General features: G+C 52.2%; 1 protein-coding gene across 5 annotated transcripts; it reads right to left on the bottom strand.

Moving 5' to 3' along the window:
- Positions 1–109: 109 nt before the first annotated feature.
- Positions 110–19,705, bottom strand: NECTIN4 (nectin cell adhesion molecule 4). Of its 5 annotated transcripts, none has more exons than XM_045399043.3 (9): positions 19,373–19,705; positions 9,697–10,056; positions 6,568–6,858; positions 5,474–5,594; positions 3,727–3,875; positions 3,334–3,493; positions 2,839–2,914; positions 2,346–2,420; positions 110–1,984 (listed from the first exon to the last, which is right to left on the bottom strand). In XM_045399043.3, the coding sequence occupies exons 1-9, from the start codon at positions 19,449–19,451 to the stop codon at positions 1,760–1,762; spliced, it is 1,536 nt and encodes a 511-aa protein (XP_045254978.2). In that variant the 5' UTR covers positions 19,452–19,705; the 3' UTR covers positions 110–1,759. The 5 variants fall into 5 exon arrangements, with proteins under 5 accessions (XP_045254978.2, XP_005541277.2, XP_045254993.2 ...); XM_005541220.5 differs by having other exon boundaries at positions 3,334–3,490; XM_045399058.3 differs by lacking the exon at positions 2,346–2,420.
- Between the last annotated feature and the right edge of the window lie 1,092 nt (positions 19,706–20,797).

The raw sequence follows: 20,797 nt of genomic DNA, 5'->3' as shown, positions 1-20,797 counted from the left end.
ATCCTAAGTCTTCCCCTACTTGGGACTACCAGAAGGATGGTACCAAGACAGAGAGTATGTGACTCAGAGCTTACACAGTTCAAGGGGCAAGACAGGAACCAGACAGAACAAGTTTTGTCTGTTTATTTAAAAACAGAATATCATTTTATGTACAAATATGCACATATTTACATACAATGTACATATTAGGATCTTAGATCTTCAGGCTCCACATTCAAAGTCCTAGGCTGGCTGGGGAATGAAGGATGGGAGCCTTTCCTTTATGCCAGAAATCCAGCAGATTTCAGACTAAGAAGAGTTTGGGTACTAAATCTAGGTATTCTGGCTGAGTGTATCTGGGTGTGCCAGCTAAAAATAAACCTCATGGAACTCCAGCCCCCACCCAGAGAAACATCCAGAAGAGCCTTGAATTAGTGATCCAACACCCAGAGGGAAAGGCGACATTCTCACCCCTAGCACCTCCTTCACCTCACCTGAACTCCTACTCTCTCAGTCTGTAATCACTGCTCTCTCTCTCCCCAACACCACCATTGAACAGGAGCCCTTGTCACCAAGTCCAAGCAACTCCCCAAGGTATCACAAACAACTGTGGATGCAACTTTACCTTACCCAGTAACCACTAGGCTCACATCCCTAATTCCAGACTCCACCAGCTCTCAGGTGCCCTCCCAAGGGGTTGTCTGCATGAACATGCCTTGGAAGGAGCCCCTTTCACAATCACAGGAATTAACCCCCTGGTGTTGGGGGGGCCTCACTTTAAGCAATCCCAGTAGTAAGCATTGGATAAATCTAAAGCCTTTCTTTAATTTTTCTTCTCTTAGTAAAGGATTCAAAGCAGGCACAGTGGTATAGACCTAAAGTCCCAGCTACTAGGGAGGCTGAGGCAGGAGGATTGCTTGAGCCCAGGAGTTCAAGGCCAGCCTGAGCAACATAGTGATACCCCATCTCTAAAAAATAAAAATAAAAATAAAAATAAAAATAAATAAAAAATACAACTAATGGAAAGGGCAAGAAAAAAAAAGAAAAAAATTAAAAATGATTCGGAGCAGTATTCCTGCAAGAAGCTCCCGGCGCATGTTTATTTACAGAAAATATGTACATGCAGCAGGCCCAGAGGCCACCAGAGGGCAGAGGGCTTCTGTAACAGTTCAAGCCTCTGGCTGCCCCCGGGACTGGCTGCTTCACACTTGCCCCCATGGCTCCCAAGTGGTAGGAGACAGGTTCCCTCACACCGGAGGCAGATTTCAGGTCCAGCTATGCCCGCACACCTGGGTCTGATCCACAGTCTCCACCTCTCACCTCCAACCTCTGCATCATTAATACTGCTCTGGGGTCTGAGAAAATACCTGCTTTTTCAGGCAGAGGTCACACACAGCCACACGACACACATGCCAAACCCTGACAGTGTTGCCCACGCAGCCACTCAAATCCTGTGGCACATACACCATAGTTCACTTGACTCTGATATGATAGCACAATATACACCACGGACACAGTCACCCCTCCACACACACACAGTCAGTGAACACTCACACAGGCACACATGCACACACACAGTGACCTGCATGCATTTTGGGAGAGATTCAATCAGTGGAGCCCTCCCGATGAACAGAAGGGTTGGAGGTAAAGGTCGAGCAGTCAGTGGGATGGGGAGCATCTTCTGCAAGAAATGGGGGTGTTTAAGGAAGCCCCCAAGATGAGCTAAAATCTCCCATGTCAACAGAAGGAGCCAGGCCTAGGGAAGGGAGGCAGGCCTGGGTCAGACCAGGTGTCCCCGCCCATTGATGTAGATGCCATTGCCTGTGGGCTTGGCCCGTAGGGTCCCATTCTCCTGAACAAAATGGTTCATGGCCTGTTTGATGCCTTCATCCTGATCTTCCTCCTCCTCAGTCCGCCCAGAGCCTGGAGACAGCAGTTCAGTCTGTGTTTCGATCTCCCTCACCGTGGTCAGCGTGGAGTAACTGCGGCCCTCAGGCTCTTCACTCTGGAGACCAAGGGCAGAGGGCAAGTCAGGAACCAAAGCAGGGTGGCTGGACATGCTGGGGCACAGCTGGGGCACAGCTGGGGCACACCTGGGTCATGGTGGGATCAGAGGCCAGGCACAAGCAGGGGTAACGGTTGCCTCAGAAGCATAGGGGCCCAGAGATCGGGGACCAGGAACAAGTGTTAGGCATGGGGAGGGGGAGACGGGAGAACAAAGGTGTAGCAGAGATGCGGTGCTGGGCTGCATGAGCCAGGGCTAAGGCGAGAGGGACTGGTAAGTGGGCTGCTGACGCACCATATCTGGGACCAGGACAGGGGCCCGAGGAGAGTGGTGGGGACACCGGTGGGGCCGGGGGCCTCACCATCACAGAGCAGCTACTGTTGTCCTTGAGACTATCAGGGTGGCCCTCGGCTCTCAGCCCTACACTCTCCTCCGGCTGCAGGGCCCAGACATGGGGGAGTTAGAACAGGGCTCAGCCTCCTCCCCTCAGCCTCTTCCCCTCTTGTCCTCCACCAGCCTCCTCCCTACTCACCTGTCCCCCAACCCAACAGGTCCATTCTCTTGGAAACAAACATCCTTATTTCCCCACTGCCACCCCAAACCCACCCTGGAAGCAGAACTGATGGTGGCTTCCCAGAGAAGGCCCTAGGCCAATGCTGAAGGGAGCCTTCTGGAGCAGCCCTAGCAGACCCAAAGCAACTACACCCTCTCAACTCTACCCTAGCCAGCCCCAGCTGTGAGTCAGTGGCTGACCCAGCAGAGAGCTGTGCGCCTGGTCTGCAGAGAGGCCCAGGCACAAGCAGACCCCGATGTGACCACACTCCTGCATGCATGCATCCGGCCTTGGCACACACCTGGCTCCTGGGGTCCGTGTGATGGGAATGCAGCCTCCGGATGGAGTTCTCCCTGGTCAGGGTCAGCTCCTCCTCACTGGGAAAGACACACCCTTGTCAGGAGCTGAGGGTAGCGGCAGCCTTCCAAGGTGAGCCTATCCTGGCTGAGCCTAGTGAGATAGGCCTGGAGGGTGTGGGTGCCGTGCTGGCCCTGCAAGTGTGAGTGTGTGGCTGCAGATGGCAGTGCAGCTGAAGAGCATGTGTGTGCTGTGTGCGTGTGCATACTTGGCGACACCCAGGCACATGGATCTGACCCTCACTAAGGTGGAAGGATTGAGTGCTCCATCTGTGCTCCAGACCCTTAGCTCCTCCTCAGCCCTAGAAAGACCCTGCCCACCTCTAGTCTGAAACTCCTGTTTTCAGGCCACCCAGTCTCCTCGGTCCTGGCCCACCTCCTGCTATCCTCTTCTTTGTTCTCAGCTTAGTTCTACCCACCCAGGAGTGCCCAGTACTCACTATTTCTGGGTCATCTGCTGGGCCTTGCGCCGATGGTATCGGGACATGAGCACCACCACCACCACCAGAAGGCAGAACAAGAGTGCGGCGATCACACCCACCACCACCACCGAGGCTGACACTAGGTCCACCTGCTTCCCAGAGTCTTCCTGGGGGTCTGCTGGAGACAGGCCACTGTCTGAGGTGGAAGCCTGCAGCCACAACCCACCCCAGACCTCACAGCTCCCCTACAAAACATCTAAAACCACACCTCAGTTTGACTCTCTGCAAAAGACACACAGTCCAGCCCCCACTGAATAAACACTTGCCCAATTCACTGTCTCTGTCTTGCTTCCCGCTGCCCCCACCAAGCCCTTGGCCCAGGTCCCTTGTTTCTTCTGCCCCGGTGCTTACCAAGAACATCCACAGTGACCTGAGAATCCCTCGAGGAAAACTCATTGCTGACATGGCAGATGTAGATGCCACTGTGCTCAGTGGTCAGTGGGGGAAAGCCCAAAGTGTCCCCATCCACTCGTACCCCACTGGGCAGAGGCCCATCCAGCCTGGAAGACAGGGAAGCTGAAGGGTGCCAGCCCGGAAGGGCTGAAGCCACCATCACCCAACGTGTCCAGACAGCTCTCCACCCTCCACCCCCATGACGTCACCCAGAGCCGCCGGCTGTTCCCACGGTGTCCCTCCCTCCACCAGGCAGGTCTAGGCAGAAGTCCTTTCTCCCTGCTGCCCAGCCTGACCTGGGCACCCCCTACACACACCCGGGGAAGATCCACACGTGTGCCATCCCACATGCTTCCACAGGCATCACGTCATCCAACACTGGGTACCAGGTACACATGTTATAAAGTCCACCCAACAGGACACTCCACTCCTAGCTGGGTGTAGAGGTAATTGGAAAATGTGACTGCCTGCTCCAACACCCGTGATGTTGCATGGCAGGATACATGAACATAGCCCCAGGCACAAGGCCACATGCATCGTTCATATGCTTACATGTGAGAACATGCCCGTCATGGGCTCACACACATGTGTACCCAACCTCTCCCTGACTCTCTAGATATTTCAGACCTTGGAAAAAGGCCAAGGATGCCTTGAGGGAACTGGACGTAGTGGGTGTTTTCGAGGTGCTGGCAATATTGTGGTGGTTATAGGAGTGTTGGCTTAACTACTGCAAAAAGACACAGCTGTCTTGTGCACTTTATGCATTCACATAAATATGCAAAATATTAATATCGAAATATTGTGTTATATTTCACAATTTAAAAGTTAGACAAGGCCAGGCATGGTGGCTCACGCCTATAATCCCAGCACTTTGGGAGGCTGAGGCGGGCGGATTACCTGAGGTCAGGAGTTCAAGACCAGTGTGGTCAACATGGTGAAACCCCGACTCTACTAGAAATACAAAAAACTAGCTGGGCATGCTGACGCACACCTGTAATCCCAGCTACTCAGGAGGCTGAGGTAGGAGAACCACGTGAACCCAGGAGGTGGAGGTTGCAGTGAGCCGAGATCGCGCCACTGCACTCCAGCCTGGCAACAGAGCGAGACTCTCTCAAAACAAAAATAAAATAAAAGACAAAAAATTTAAGGGCTTGGCCGGGCGCGGTGGCTCAAGCCTGTAATCCCAGCACTTTGGGAGGCCGAGACGGGCGGATCACGAGGTCAGGAGATCGAGACCATCCTGGCTAACACGGTGAAACCCCGTCTCTACTAAAAATACAAAAAATTAGCTGGTCGTGGTAGTGCGTGCCTATAGTCCCAGCTACTTGGAGGCTGAGGCAGGAGAATGGCGTGAACCCGGGGAGGCGGAGCTTGCAGTGAGCCGAGATCGCGCCACTGCACTCCAGCCTGGGGCACAGAGCAAGACTCCGTCTCAAAAAAAAAAAAAAAAAAAAAAATTTAAGGGCTTATCCATTTATTCCCTACTAATGACCATGTATCTTAGATTCCCTGGGCAAGCCAATAATATATGGTGACCATGCATATTCTTGTACAATGAGTATAATAATACAAGAGATGTGAACACATACCCCAACTTATTTGGGGGCTCAGAATATATTGTCCCATCCCATAGTGAGTATACCCTGGCCCTGAGAGGGCAGGAACCTAGTCTCAAGTTAGGCCTTCCCCAGGCTCGGGCCCTTACCGTGTCCAGTTGTATGAGGGAGGGGGCTGCCCTTCACTCAAGCACTTGAGCATAGCTCCTTCTCTGCCAACGTGCCACAGATTTTGGTCTTCAAGGCCCCTCACAGAGGCCTCAGCAAGGACTGGAATGGGAGGTGGGAGGAGAAGGAATGGGAATGATGCCTTTGATCATATGGTACCTCAAAGGGCTCTGCCCCCACCCCACCCTGCCTGAAATACCCTCCCTTGCCCTTCTCCATCCTACTCATCTGCTGCCAAACCTAGCTCAGCCCCACCCTGCTGACAGCTCCTGGCCACACTGTTCCCTCCCCTCTCTAAGCTCAGAGAGTCTGTATTGGTTTACCTGTACAATGAGGCCATAAGTCCCTCAAGGTAGTGATCCATCACACATTTTCTGGATGTCCTGTGTTGCCTAGCATAGTGCTAGTCACAGAACAGGTGCTGAATAAATGTTGCCTGATTCTTCAAAAGTGTAACAATCCTACTAGTTCGTTCATTTCTTCAACAAACATTTGTTGAGGACCTACTTTGAGCCAAATGCTGAAAACAGTCTTATCCCCTCCAGAAGCTTGAAATCTAACACTGGGAAAATAGTATCTACCATTTACCAAGCGCCTTCAATGCGCTGAGCACTGTGTGAGTTGCTCTGCGTTCATAATTTCTAATTCCCGTCAAAACCGTCTAAAGTTGGTATGAGTTATAAATAATTATACTCATTGCTGATAAAGAAAATGAAGCCTAACACAACTGAATAACAGCTGGTAAGTAGAACTAGGGCTTGTCTAAGTTTATCTGTTTCCAAATCCTAAACTAATATTTTAGAAAGTGTTTTCAATTCCATATTTATAGTTGATTCTCCCAACAACCCCGTGAAGCAGGGCAATCTCCTTTCTAAAGATAAGGACACAGAAGCTCAGAGAGGTCTATCCTCTGGGATCGGGCTCCAGGTCTTCCACATTTGGACTAGTGCTCTCTTACACACTGTAGCCTCCAGGACCCAGGTTGACCAGCCCGGCCTGGCTCAGGGACCTATGGCGTCCCACCAATCTGCTCAGAACCCCTTGGGCCTCCCTATCCAAGCATCCAAGTACTTACAGGACACGTGGAGGATGTGGGTGATCCTTTGGTCCTGTAGCAAGCCAGGATGGGACACCACACAAGTCAGTGGCTGCCCATTCATGCTGCGGCTAGGCACCAGGTGGAACTCTGAGGTGACAGCGGCAGAGCGGGAGTGCTTGAAGGAACGGCTGGACGTTGTGCCTTTGACCTCTGTGTCCCAGGTCACGCTGGGGGCTGGGCTGCCCTCAGCTGTGCAGGAGGCCGCCAGGGTCAGGCCCTGGCCCTCTTCTAGTGCTGGCCCAGGATTCAGTGAGGGCAGGGGAGGCACTGAAAATGGGAAAGGCAGGGGTCACAGGTCTGCACAACCCCTGTTAGGAGGCCCCCACTCATCGCATTTCAGTCTTGTGCAAGTACAAACTTTCAGGCCCCCGGGCCGGGCACGGTGGCTCACACCTGTAATCCTAGCACTTTGGGAGGCCGAGGCAGGCGGATCACGAGGTCAGGAGTTCAAGACCAGCCTGGCCAATATGGTGAAACCCTGTCTCTACTAAAAATATAAAAAATTGGCCGGGTAGGCCGGGCGCGGTGGCTCAAGCCTGTAATCCTAGCACTTTGGGAGGCCGAGACGGGCGGATCACAAGGTCAGCAGATCGAGACCATCCTGGTTAACACGGTGAAACCCTGTCTCTACTAAAAAATACAAAAAAACTAGCCGGGCGAGGTGGCAGGCGCCTGTAGTCCCAGCTACTCGGGAGGCTGAGCCAGGAGAATGGCGTAAACCCGGGAGGCGGAGCTTGCAGTGAGCTGAGATCTGGCCACTGCACTCCAGCCTGGGCGACAGAGCTAGACTCCGTCTCAAAAAAAAAAAAAAAAAATTGGCCGGGCGTTGTGGCGGGTGCCTGTTATCCCAGCTACTCGAGAGGCTGAGGCAGGAGAATCGCTTGAACACGGGAGGTGGAGGTTGCAGTGAGCCGAGATCATGCCACTGCACTCCAGCTTGGGCGACAGAGTGAGACTCCGCCTCAAAAAAACAACAAAAAATACCACAAAACAAGTTTCAGGTCCCCTTTCCTTCTCTTACTTCATGGAGACACAGATGAATGGGAGAAATTGAGGTGACTTTGTATCCTTCCCTACTGTGTGAATTTTTTACAATGAACATAGGTCATTTTAAAAAATAAAAATAATGAAGTAATTAAAAAACTAACCAGGGCCGGGCGCGGTGGCTCAAGCCTGTAATCCCAGCACTTTGGGAGGCCGAGACGGGTGGATCACGAGGTCAGGAGATCGAGACCATCCTGGTGAACACAGTGAAACCCCGTCTCTACTAAAACTACAAAAAACCAGCCGGGCGAGGTGGCGGGCGCCTGTAGTCCCAGCTACTCGGGAGGCTGAGGCAGGAGAATGGCGTGAACCCGGGAGGCGGAGCTTGCAGTGAGCTGAGATCAGGCCACTGCACTCCATCCTGGGCGACAGAGCGAGACTCCGTCTCAAAAAAAAAAAAAAAAAACTAACCAGATATCATCTACATAATAATAATAACCACCTCCTAGTAAGCACTTACTATGTGTCAACTATTATGCTAAATATTTTATAAATGTTATCTCAAATTCTGTCAACAAACAGTGAGTTAGGTATTATTATCTCTATTTTCCAGATGAGGAAACCAAAGCACAAGGAAGTTAAGTGACTGTCCCAAGTCATCAGCTATTAGGTGACAAAGCCTAGATTTACACTTGGTTTTTTTTTTTACTCCAAGGCTGATGTTATTAACTTATAAGTGAATAAAGGGGAACTATAAAAACCTTTATTGTATTTATTTATTTATTTATATTTATTTATTTACTTTTGAGACTGAGTCTCCCTCTACCGCCCAGGCTGGAGTGCAGTTCCACAATCTCAGCTCACTGCAATCTCCGCCTCCTGGGTTCAAGTGATTCTCCACCTCAGCCTCCTGAGTAGCTGGGATTACAGGCACGAGCCACCAGGCCTGGCTAGTTTTTGTATTTTTAGTAGAGATGGGGTTTCATCATGTTGGCCAGGCTGGTCTCGAACTCCTGACCTCAGGTGATCTGCCCACCTCAGCCTCCCAAAGTGCTGGGATTACAGTGTGTGAGTCACCTCACCCAGCAAAAAAACCTTTATTTTTATCTTCAAAATATTAACACAGAATGGAAAAGACTTGACCATAAGTCCAGAGTTGACCACAAGTGCCCGCAATATAAAGTGATGATTTAAAAAGTGATTGTGGCCAGGCGCGGTGGCTCACGCCTGTAATCCCAGCACCTTGGGAGGCCAAGACAAGCGAATCACGAGGTAAGGATATCGAGACCATCCTGGTTTACACGATGAAACCTCGTCTCTACTAAAAATACAAAAAAAATTAGCTGGTCGTGGTGGCGGCGCCTGTAGTCCCAGCTACTTGGGAGGCCGAGGCAGGAGAATGGCGTGAACCCGGGAGGCGGAGCTTGCAGTGAGCCGAGATCGCGCCACTGCACTCCAGCCTGGGCGGCAGAGCGAGACTTCGTCCGAAAAAAATTAAATTAAATTAAATTAAAAATTTTAAAAAGTGATTGTGATCTCAGACCACATTCACTGAAGGTCCATATCAAGGAAGGTATTAGCCCCACTGGCCGCGTATGGCCACACCATAGCTGGGCCTGTGTCCACACTCAGGACCCACATTGTAAAAAAAAAAAAAAAAAAAAAAAAAAAAAAAAAAAAAAAAACCATGGAGCACAGGATGGTGAGAGAGGCTTTGAAACTGTCTTTGGTGGAACTGTGTCAGGAACCAGTAAGTTTAGCTTGGAGAAGAGTAGATTTGGGTGGGGCATGACAAAGGGCCTCTGCTTTTGGAAAGGTTGTTGTGCAGAAAACAGAATAAACCGTGCCATATTGCCACAGGGCAAAAGTAACAGAGGGAGTTTCATGTCGTCGGAAGGAAGAACTTCCTAATAAATGGAATCTTCCCCAGCTTTTGGGGTTACTTGGAGAGAATTTCTGGATTGGGTACAAGGATAGCTAGCTGGATGAAGCTCCCTCACCTGAACAGGACCCTACATTTTATTCCTGTTCTACTTCTGCCCCATTCATCTCTGCAATTCCAATCTCTGCTTCCCCCTGCATCCACAGCAGCTCAGACCATCCCCAGAGAGCCCCACTTACCCAGCACTCGCAGCCGCAGCCGCGCCTGGAAGCTGCCGGCGGGGAAGGTGCTAACCCGGCACTCGTACTCGCCCTCGTCCGCCTGCACTGCGTTGCGCAGGAGCACCGAGCCGTCCAGGGGATTGCGTGGAGGCGGCGGCTGCTCCACGCGGCCCTCGTAAGCCGGGCTCACATGAAGCCCGTATTTGGAGTGCAGTAGCGCTAGTTCCTGGGCGCCTTCGCCCGCGTCCGCCCGAGCCCATGCCACTTGCCCCACTTGCTCGCCGGAGTCCCCTCTGTAGAAGCAGGGCAATTTTGCGTCCTGGCCCAGCACCACAGTTACCACGTCTGAGGTCTCCAGCTCACCCGCGGGGCACCGGCCTGCAGGGGGCAGACAGGGACAACCACGATTAAGGGTGCTGCCAGAGCTGGGGGAACGCATTCATAATGATAATGATAGCAAAGGTGGCCGGAACTCCTGAAGCATTTTGTGCTTGCAAAGCACATTCAGTTCATTACCTTATTAAATCTACAAAACATTCCCAAGAGGTAGGTGTTATTATCACCATTTAACAGATGAGGAAACTGAGACCCAGAGAGAGGAAGTGGCTTGCCTAAGGCCACACAGACGATTTATAGAAGACTCACACCCTCTTGCAGCCTAGGATTGTATCCTGAGCAGTTGCAAGGTGGGAGGTTGTAACAGAACAGGAGACCCAGCCTCTGCCCTCAGGGAGCTCACAGTCATCAGGGAGGTGGAATTCATGCACAAAGAAACAGGGAAAGCCATGAACAGACTTTCAGAGGAGGTTCAACCCACCAACCAGGAAAAAGTGGATAGTTTCAGAAAGTGTGGCCGGGAGCCACGGCAAGAATCCAAAACTGTTGGTGTCTGGAATGGGTCACATAGGGTAGGAAGGGTCTAATTCAGTAGGCCCTTTGGAACATTCTTTTCATGGCTTGAAGATGAGAGACCTGGATTCCCATAGCTCAGGAAGTGTTCCATGTGGGAGGAAAGGCATGAACCAAGGCTCAGAGGCAGGAATGAGCAAGCCACTAAAGACAGAAAGGGCCCAGGTCAGAGGCCCAGAGAGATGAGATCAGAGCAGGCACACAGCAACGGGGTCAGAATTGTAAGCCAGAATCAGAGGACAAGGGACAAAGGGCTAGGACAAAGGGCTAGTATTCTGCATATTAATGAAACCCTCAGGAATTCTGGAATCAGAACTATCCATCATGTTACCTTATCTGCAAGTAAGGATCCACTCCTTGCTCTCATGGGACTTGAGGTCTGCTCAGGAGCAAGAGATACATATGGAGACACATATGGAAACATGTGATGATGGTTTCTGATTTAGTGCTCAGGGGTGTGTTATAGGCCAACTGTGGGATGGGGCAATCACTATGGGACTGAATCATTTGGGAGGGCCCCATGCATGAGTTGGGTAGGATTAGGAGGCAGAGAGGCCTAGAAAGGCATACAAAGTCAGGGACCACGGTGAGCAAACACCAAGGAGATGGAGAAGGTGGCTTGTTCAGGAAGCAAAGAGGAGAGGACTCAGCCTAATACAGGGTGTGTGTGTTGAGCAGGAGTGGAAAATATGGTTGGGGCAGGGTGGGGCCAAATCACCGGGGAACTTCCATACGAGCAAAGGAATTCAGACTTGGTCAAGAGGAAATGAGGAGTCACTGAAGGTTCCTTAGCAAGGGAGTGCCATGAGCAAGTGGTGAGGGGCAGTCACTGAAGGCTGCAGCTGCAGCCTGGGCGCAGTAGTGCTAGGAGGGGATAGGAGGGGACAGTTCCAGGGGGAGATTTGACAGGGATTTGGTCACTGACCAGAAAGAAAGATGAAGGAGAGGAAAGACTCAAAGACAGCTCCTAAATTTCTAGGATGAGTAACTTATGAGGGAGACAGGGCCTGAGGATGTTCATTGTTGGGAAGAAATAAATTTGGAGTCATGGAATCAAAAGTGAAATATGGGGATTGGGGCCTGGGAGCAGAGCAAAGGAACATGCTGGGATGGCAAGAGCTCCTTGCTTTGGAATGCATGCCCCAGCAATCCCCAACAGTGTGTTGTCCCTGCCTCTGCCCAGCAAGCCACACACCTTGTTGTTCCTCACCTCTGCTCACACAATACCCCCTGCCTGGAATGCCCTCCTCCCTATGTCTGGTAGCGCCTACTCATCATTTAAGACTCTGCTTAGGCATCATTTCCTCCAGGAGTCCTCCCTCCTCCCACCCCCACCTCAGGCAGCATTAGGTGCCCTTCCTCTGTTCTCCTCATCACCCTGCTTTCACTCCTGTCACAGCACTTTATCCCTGTTTTCTGGGCCTCACGTCACATATGGAACCATTGTTTCTGATTTAGTGCTCAGTGGTATGTGGGTTCCATCAACATTTATTGACCGACTGAATGAATGAACAGGTGAATTAATAAATGAGAGAGACAGAAGAAAAGTGTAGAATGAGGAGGAACAGGCTGGGCAGAGTGGCTCACACCTTTAATCACAGCACTTTGGGAAGCCGAGGCAGGCAGATCACCCAAGCTCAGGAGTTTGAGACCAGCCTGGCCAACATGGTGAAACCCCATCTCTACTAAAAATACAAAAATTAGCCGGGCGTGGTGGTGGGCGCCTGTAGTCCCAGCTACTCGGGAGGCTGAGGCAGGAGAATTGGTGAACCTAGCAGGTGGAAGTTGCAGTGAGCTAATCATTCCACTGCACTCCAGCTTGGGCAACAAAGTGAGATGCTGTACCAAAAAAAAAGAAAAAGATAAAAAACAAGAATGAGGAGGAACAAGCATTGGGCTGGCCAGGGAGGAACACTACATGGTAACCCTGGGGCGGAGGCAGGATAGGCTGGGCTAGCTAGCTAATTGGGTTCACTGGCAAAGGGAGCACCTCCAGACTGGACAGAGGAAAAAAATAGGAATGGAAGGAGGCAGGCATGAAGGGAGGAAATGAAGCTCCACTAGAATGGATCAGAGGGTTTTAGTGAGGCAGCACATAGAGCACAGGAAGGGGTTCCTGTGGCGCTGCTACCAGGAGAGGGAAGAAGGATGCTGTTGGGTGCTAAGAGGTCCCAGATGGGACAGGATAGACCTGCAGGGCCAGATACCAGGGCCCTGACCTGCCTAAGCTAATGTTGGTCCCACCCAGCCCAGCCTGGGAGTCCAGCTAACCACCCGCACCCATCCCAGGCTTCTTCTCCTCCTGGCACTGGAAAGAACAGGGCTGCCAAGGAAGGGCTGCGAGTGAGCTTGGGTAGGGATCTCCAGCACAACATATCCTCTGCTTCAAACGCTGTTGTCTGTGAAGGTCACAGGGATCCCAAGACCTGCCCCACTGGGATACTCAAACCTTTCTAAAGGCTATTTCTGAAACAACATCAGATGGCATATTTTCCAACCCTATTCCTATACTAGTCAACCACCTGCTGCCTCCCCACCACTAATCACCTATATTTCCCTAGGAAAATACAATACCTTCTTAGGGTACAGCAGGCATTAGATATCCAGCGCATGCCTGAATCTCAATCCTCCATGTTCTCACCTGTGAGTCGATGATCCCCACCCCTAGGGGACAAACTGAAGCTTCTCAGACCGAGGAACCCAGTAAAACAGGAAATTCCTTTCTGGGTATCTCCCACAGATCCTCATTGTTCTAAATCCACTATTTAGTAGGAACATCTCAGCCTGAGGCAACACCCTCCTCCAGTTGCATACCCCTCTACCACCCTAGGGTACAAGAGAAGAGAAAATAGAATTTGAGCCCTAGAATCCCTGTCCTTGGCTAAACAGACCCAGGAGTCCAGGCTTCCAGGCCAGGGCAGGCCAGGACTGCCTCCTCCTTCTCTCCTCCACCCAGTGTCAGCCTGGCGTCAGCATGATGATGTCATCAGACCAAAGGAGACACATTGCCTGCCTGGTGAGGTCACCTTGCGGGCAGGTGATAGCCAGGCCAGGCCAAGCCCACAGACCCTTCTGTTGCAAATTGTTTGCTGAGGCTGGTGGACTGGGGCTGGTTGGACACTCCTCCCTCTGACCCTCCCACCCCTCCTCCCTGGAGCACCAGGACGCTGGTCAGGAGCCTTGGTGACTCAGAAGCTGCTGCACAGCAGCAAGCCTAGCCACAGCCACCACCACCTTGCGCAAGGGAGAGAACAGGCCCAACTGGCCAGACGGGATCCCTGCCCTTGGCCTCCCCCACCCTGGCCAGGCCCCCACGGGCCTCTTTGGAGCCCAGCCCTTTGTGTACCCCGCCCGCTCCCAGACAGGCCCTCCGTTCCAGGTTTGGGCTGGCTGTTCCCCACCCTATGCCTGGGTCTCAACTTTCCTTTCTATGTGAGCCTGGCCTCTGATCTCAGGAAGGGAAACTGAGGCTGGCACTTGCTGATACCCAGCCATCAAGAGCATCTTTAAGGAAGTAGGTTTTCTTTATGAGGGGCCTTTCTCCATCAGGATCCCCTGCTGGGACTTACAGGTGTGAATGTAGGGGTACTAGAGATGGGTGTCTGAGAAGGAGGGAGTAGGTATGAGTTTTTTGTATATGGGAGCTGTGGCTGAGGGCCTGGTCTGTCTTAGTGCTGGTTCAAAAGCATGTGAGGCTATCTCCTTGCATCAACTGGTGGGTGTTTGGCACATATATGTGTTCATGTCTTATCTTAGGGGCATATATGTACTTACTTGTCTGTGTCCAGAGGGAAGAGCTATGTACCGGTATGTGTGAATGTGTGTGCACACACGATTCCGTGTGCGTGTCACACCCTCTGTATGCATGGAGTGCATTCTTGTCTCGCGGAACTCTGCACACATAGTAAATATTTTGCTGTCGGTTTATCTTGGCTTCCGCATGTCTCTCTGTCTCAGCTGCCCTTGGTCAGTGGTATGTAGCTCTGAGCCTTTGCCTCTGCATCCTGCCTGGAATGTCACCCCCAGCATCCCTCCCCATCTCACCCCAAGACTTGAGGACAGATTCATCTCAGGCTCAAGGTGGAAGTGCCTAGAGATGAGGTCACTGTCCCTCCAGGTGATGGGAACTTGCCATTAAGGACTCCCCAGCAGAACAAAACAAACGTTCCCTTTCCCCTTGCTCCTCAGGTTCCTACTAAAAGGACTCCCACATTTCTCACCACTACCCCCAGCCACTCCCCTGGGTCCCTCAGCAGCTCTGGCCCCCGAAGGAGGCCTCTCCCTGGAAATCTCTGTCAGGGTTCTGCTGCTGCCACTACCAGAAAAACCAGCTCTGGTTCCAGACCTGGGTAAGGGTTGTCTGGTGTGGGTTTGTAGGGAGTGAGGGGAATCCTGCCTGGGGCTAGGGGGAGGGGTCCAGGCTGTCTAGGGTCTCATGCTCCTTTGTTAACTCCTGCCTCCCCTTACAGCAACAACCTCCACCCGAGAGCTGGAGTATGTGGGTGAGTTTAGGGTGAGAAAGGACCTGGGAGGGATGCACCGAAACTCCCCAGACAGGACAGGTGACACAAACAACCCAGCAAACCCCTTTCCATCCACTCTTTTCCCCATAACCTTGGCTTTGGAGTGCTAAGGAACTTTAAAAGCCAGAAGATTCCCTCTCCACCTTCATTCGCCTCCCTCACTTACCCCCCATTGTTCTAAGCCCCCCAGCTTAGTGAGAGCTTCCCAGCCTGGGCAGAACGCCCACCCACAGATTAGTGTCTGGGGAGGGGGGCCACACAATCACAAAGGGAGATGAGAACAATGGGGAGGACAGGCCTTGAGGCAGCCCCGGCTCTGGCCCAGACACAGCTCCCAGCACAGATAAGTCCCCTAAACCCCCCGGAGCCAGAGTCTGAGCCTGGCTGAGTCACCACAACAGCCACACTGTGGGTGGGAGACCCAGGATTCAGCTTCTCCCAAACTCCTGAGATCCTAACCCCTGCTCCACACTGCCCCTCCACCCACCATGGCTTGCTCTGCCCCGTCCCAAATCACAGCCTCAACTCCAGCTCTCAGGACACACCAGATTTAGAGGGAAGGGGGTGGGGGTGGCCAGAAAACTATGAGAAAATCTCCCGAGGCCAGAGGCTGCCTGTTCCAGTGAAAGAGTGACCTCAGCCACCTTCTCCACAGCCTTCGTTCAGGAGGCATGGCAGATGCCTCCTCAGTTCTGAACTTCACCTCTTCTTTTTTTTTTTTTTTTTGACACAAAGTCTCACTCTATCACCCAGGCTGGAGTGTAGTGGTGTGAGTGTAGTGGTGTGATCACGGCTCACTGCAACGTCAGTCTCCTTGGATTCTGGCAATCCTCCCAAGTAGCTGGGACCACAGGTACACCACCATGCCTGGCTAACTTTTGTATTTTTTGTAGAGACGGAGTTTCGCCAGTTGCCCAGGCTGGTCTCAAACTGCTGGGCTCAAGGGATTCACCTGCTTTTGGCCTCCCAAAGTGCTGGGATTACAGGCGTGAGCCACCACGCCTGGCCCCCTCCTCATTTTAGATTCTCTTCCCAAATTTAGACCCTAGATGCCTCTACTCCCTTCCCTTCTGGCTTCATTCCACATATCACCTCCATCACTTCTCTCTGCCTAGACTTCGGTCAGAGCAAGGGCAAATTTTTGGAGGCCAGAACATCCAATCATTCTCTTCTCACTGGGTTTGTGCCCCAAAGTAGCTAATCCCCATTCACTTTGCCTAGAGAACCCCCAGATCCTGAGGCTCTGGTCCACCTGATGGAATCATGAACTCTAATGTCCTCATCACCATCTCTGTAGCTAGGGTCTCCTTGGCCCAGCCTCCTTAAACACTAGGGTGGGAACAAGGTCACTGAGGTCACAGGGCTTCCCTGGGATTCTCCCAGTTCTCACCACCTCCCTTGCTGGCTTTCCCAGGTTTGGGTAGGTCCTACAGGAAAGGGCCTGCCCCCCTCTGTAAACAGGAGTAGAAAAGTAAGGATGGGCCCCTCCCTTTTGAGGAAACTAACCTGAGACAGAAAGCTGATCCTAACCCCCAGAAGGCAGACCTCAGAATGCAGAGCACCACCACTCACCCTCTGGTCCTGCAGGGCTCCTGAACCCAGACAAAGAGCTAGGGACTAGGATCCTAATGGGGGAAGGGGTGTCTCATGGATTTGGGTCCCTCAGCCCCAGGGCAAGAGATGGGGGAGGGAGAAGGGAGGAGACCTCACCCGGAAACTCAACCCATTAAGGAGAGACAAAGAGCTGTGGTGCTGAGGCGCCTCCCAAGCCTGGGCTCCTTTCCCTGTCAGGGGTGGGGCAGGGCCCTGGGGCTCAGAGCTCTAATGGCCCAGGATTTGGGTGGGGGGTGAATTTGCAGTAGGGCCAGGAAGGCAGTATTCTGGGGAAAGGTACGCTGGTACCCTCTGAGAGATGGGACCAGAACCCCTTTCCTCCTCCTATCTCCACAACTAGATCCAGTGACCTTTCCAACACCGCAGCACCCCACTTCAACCAGGGCTGGAACATCACAGAGTCATCGTATTTGAGCTGGAAGGTCAGTAGAGATGATCTGGTCCTAGCTCTTGGTCTACTGAAGTCTGGTTTCATCGCTGCCCAAGGTTACCAAATAGATTAATAGCGGAAACGGGATCTGGACCCAAGACTCCTGACTTCCCAGTCCAAGGATTTTTTTCAGAGACATGAAACATTCCAGATTCCTGGGGGCCATTTAAGAGAGTCTATATACAGAAGAGCCAGAATGGGGGTGGTAGTGGAGGTAGGACCATCTGATCCTCAGGCTAGTAGTCTCCAGCCCCCAGAGCAACCTCGGCTCTGTGCAGCGGAGTGCAGCGGAGTGGCCTCCTACCAGCTACCAGCTTCCTGGGGCAATCTGGAGCCAAGCTTCCTCCCTTACTGTCAGGGATTGCATGAGGTCTAACTAGAAGGGGGTCTCCTTTCCCCTTCCCTAGGCTTCCCTTAGTAAGAACAGTTTTGCCATCATGGAAAAGGAAGACAAAAACCATGTGATGCAGTCACCATTGCATCTCCAGCATCTAGTATCCAGGCTGTATCCAGTGTGCATTCAAATGTACTATTCTTCAATGAACTTAGAATCACAACACCAAGACACTAACCCTTGTCATACTCCTAACACTGAGCAGAGATAATCAGGGATTCCAGACATAGTGACCTGGCCTGGGGGGCTGGGAGGGAGCGTGAAAGGGAAGGACTACACTGGCTCTTCTGGGGGCACTGCTGGAAGCTGGGGTTGGGAGAGAGGGATTGGCTCCTCAGTTCAGAGTCAAAGGAAAGAGATTGTGTGTGTGTGTGTGCGCGTGTGTGTGTGTGTGTTAACTCCTAACATTGAGTTATCTTGAAGATCTCACTTGCCTATCTCTCTCAGTTTTTTCATCTGTAAAATGAGAGAGTTGGAGTGGTAATCTCTTTGATCTCTTCCAAGTCCTGAGATGGCATGACTCCACTCTTTAGGTGTGGGTAGATCCCACAGGAAAGTGACTGCTGGTTCCCCGACTCCAGCAACTAGGCTCCACCTTTTTGGCCTAAACAAGTTGAGAAGGATTATCTGGAAAATGGGAATTAAAACACAGGTGGTAGGGGACTGTGAGGAGATGGCAGGGGTAGGAGCTGAGTATCCTACGACTGGAGGCTGAGCCATGACCTATTATAAAATCAGAGTGGGGGCAGCCCATACCTCCACCAATCCACACATCTAGGCCTTATTCCCCTCCTCAAAGCTTCGGCTGGAGATGGAGGTGGGGGAATCACTGCCGGATCTTGCTGGGCAACAGAGGCTCCCTTGCTACTGCTCCTGGGCCCGAGAATCAAACTGTCCTATCCAGATCAGCCCCCATCTTTTGAAGGAGAAAGATTTCTGTTACTCATTACCCTAGGAACAGCCTATGGAATCCCACTGAGTCTCACTGTGCACACACACGCACACACACTCTCCTCTACTCTGAAGATTATACATTCCTATAATTCATATTTGTTGTATATACATTAGACAGACAGGAGGTGAGGAGTAATACAAGGCATCTAGTTAAGAAAATGGGGGAACAGGAGATGAACAAAAGGGGACCACATCCTATCTAGATGGTTCCCTATCTTAGACCCCCACCCATCTAAACCCCCTTATTACCACCCTGGCACCTAATACTGCGTCCAGGGAAAGGGAGGGGTAAGAGTGACAGGCATTCTCAGTTCTCCTATAGTACCCAACAGGTGCCCCCGTCCTGGTGCTCTAGAACATCATGGAGAGAAGAGAAGGAAACAGAAATCCCCCATCCACTCTGTGGGCATCAGGCTTCCAGCACCCTGATGACTGCCGAAACCAGCTGAGCCCTGAGTCAGCCCCAGTTCCAGGCAGCTGTTCTAAAGCCCAGGGGGTAGGCCAAGGCACCTCCAGGAAACCCTGGGGTGAAAAGAATCCTCACAAGTCCCATCTCCCTGCCCACCTGCACTGGGTCTCTATTCCCCAAGACAGCTCAGGCCTAGGCAAGGCTTTGGCAGAGGTGTCAGGGATCCCAGACATAGTGACCTGGCCTGGGGGCTGGGAGGAAACACGAAGGGGAAGGGCTATACTGGCTTTTCTGGGGGCACTGCTGGAAGCTGGGGGTGGGAGAGAGAGACTGGCTCCTCAGTTCAGAGTCAAAGGAAGGAGAATGTGTGTGTGCGTGCATGTGTCTATGTGTTTGTGCATGTGTGTCAGTGACAGGTTGGGCTCAGAAGCAAGTGTCCTGATGGTTCAGGCAAGTCCTACCTGTAAACGATGCCAGCAGTAGCAGCAGCAGCAGCCAGGCCTCAGGCCCCCACATCTCGGCTCCCAGGGACAGGGGCATGGTTGAAAGGCAGACTGCCCAGCGTTTCTGAAGTTCCACTGAGATCTCCCTGGGAGCCAGCTGCAGACGAATAAGGAACTGACCCAGAAGGCAGGAAGCTGCAGAGTTCTTGCCTCTCGTACTTGGGTCTGTACTGGGGGACCCAGCCCCGGCCCCGTTCTACCCACCCAGCCGTAGCTACCCCCAAGAAGCCGTGATCCGGAGCTCCGAGCTCCCCCAGAGCTGCTTCCCACGCTGTGGCCAACAACGACGGCAGAAACCTGGGAACCTGCTCAGCAGGTCAGAACAGGTGCGTCTCTGGGGGCTGGGCCTGGCACGGAGACTCAGCAGCCACCGCCCCCACGGCCTGGGCTAGCTAATGGGCGCCAGGGAGGGAGGGAAGAAGGAAAGGACCTGGGTGGGGGCAGTGGGGTCCCATCCTCAGCTCCAGGCTTTACCTGCGAGTATGTGGAAGGGGCTGTGAAGGGAGAGGCAAGGGCGGGGGCTAAGGGAGGCCCAGGGTACCAGGGCAGGCCAGGATGAACAGGGGCAAGGCCCTTGTGGGTAGAAAGGAACCCAAGCGTCCCACACCCCAGCTAGCCTTGCTACCTCCTGGGGGCCTTGACAAGTTCCCGGATCTCCCGGAGGGTCTCAGCTTTGGAGCCACAGAATCAGAGAAGGCCGGAACTGAGGAGGAAGGAGTCTGTCAGTGCTGGGCTGTATACTTCATTCTTCAGATGAGAAAACCAAGGCCCAGAGAAGGGGAGGGACTTGCCAGAGGACACACAACTTAGTCTCATGGTTTGCTCAGACACCTCTATCCCTGAGGTAGGGAAGTAGTTCAAAGACCCCTGATAAATAACTTACGTAACTCCTCTAATCCCAACTCCATATGGGAGAAGCCAAGGAAGTGGCCAAGGAATTAGCCCTAGGGGTTCCTGGCTTCCCTATCAGGGCCCTCTCTCAGCTTCAACATCTTGTTACCTGGCCAGGTAACAAGCGCAGCAGCACAACTTGAATGGAGAGAGGTTCCTCTCTAGGCTCTCCATGGTCATTTTACCCAGTGTATTCCTACGTCATTAGACAAGACCACATGTCTGGACTTTGCAAGGACAATCTTAATTTCAACGAGTCCTGTATTCCTATAAGTACACTCATCCTTGTCAGACCACATGTTTCCATTCTGAATGCATAAAAAGTGACCGCCAAGTTACACAAAACCTTACTGGCCTCCCTGAGATAGCCAGAGGAAGAGGCCATATTCTGCGCTCACTGAAAATTTAGTGAAGGAGAGAGGCAAGATCACTTGCAGACTAGGGCTAAAACAAAAACCAGGTAAATATAGAGATAGATGTGGGAGAAGAAAA

Source organism: Macaca fascicularis, chromosome 1 (genome assembly GCF_037993035.2).
Source record: "Macaca fascicularis isolate 582-1 chromosome 1, T2T-MFA8v1.1".
Taxonomy (NCBI): domain Eukaryota; kingdom Metazoa; phylum Chordata; class Mammalia; order Primates; family Cercopithecidae; genus Macaca; species Macaca fascicularis.
This window is presented reverse-complemented; position numbering and strand designations above follow the sequence as displayed.

Coding starts and splice junctions, on each gene's coding strand:
- NECTIN4 (XM_045399043.3), bottom strand. CDS start 19,451: ATGCCCCTGTCCCTGGGAGCCGAGATGTGGGGGCCTGAGGCCTGGCTG. Junction 3,494..3,726: donor GGTCACTGTGGATGTTCTTG/GTAAGCACCGGG, acceptor GCCTGTCTCCAG/CAGACCCCCAGGAAGACTCT. Junction 1,985..2,345: donor ACAGTAGCTGCTCTGTGATG/GTGAGGCCCCCG, acceptor CTTGGTCTCCAG/AGTGAAGAGCCTGAGGGCCG.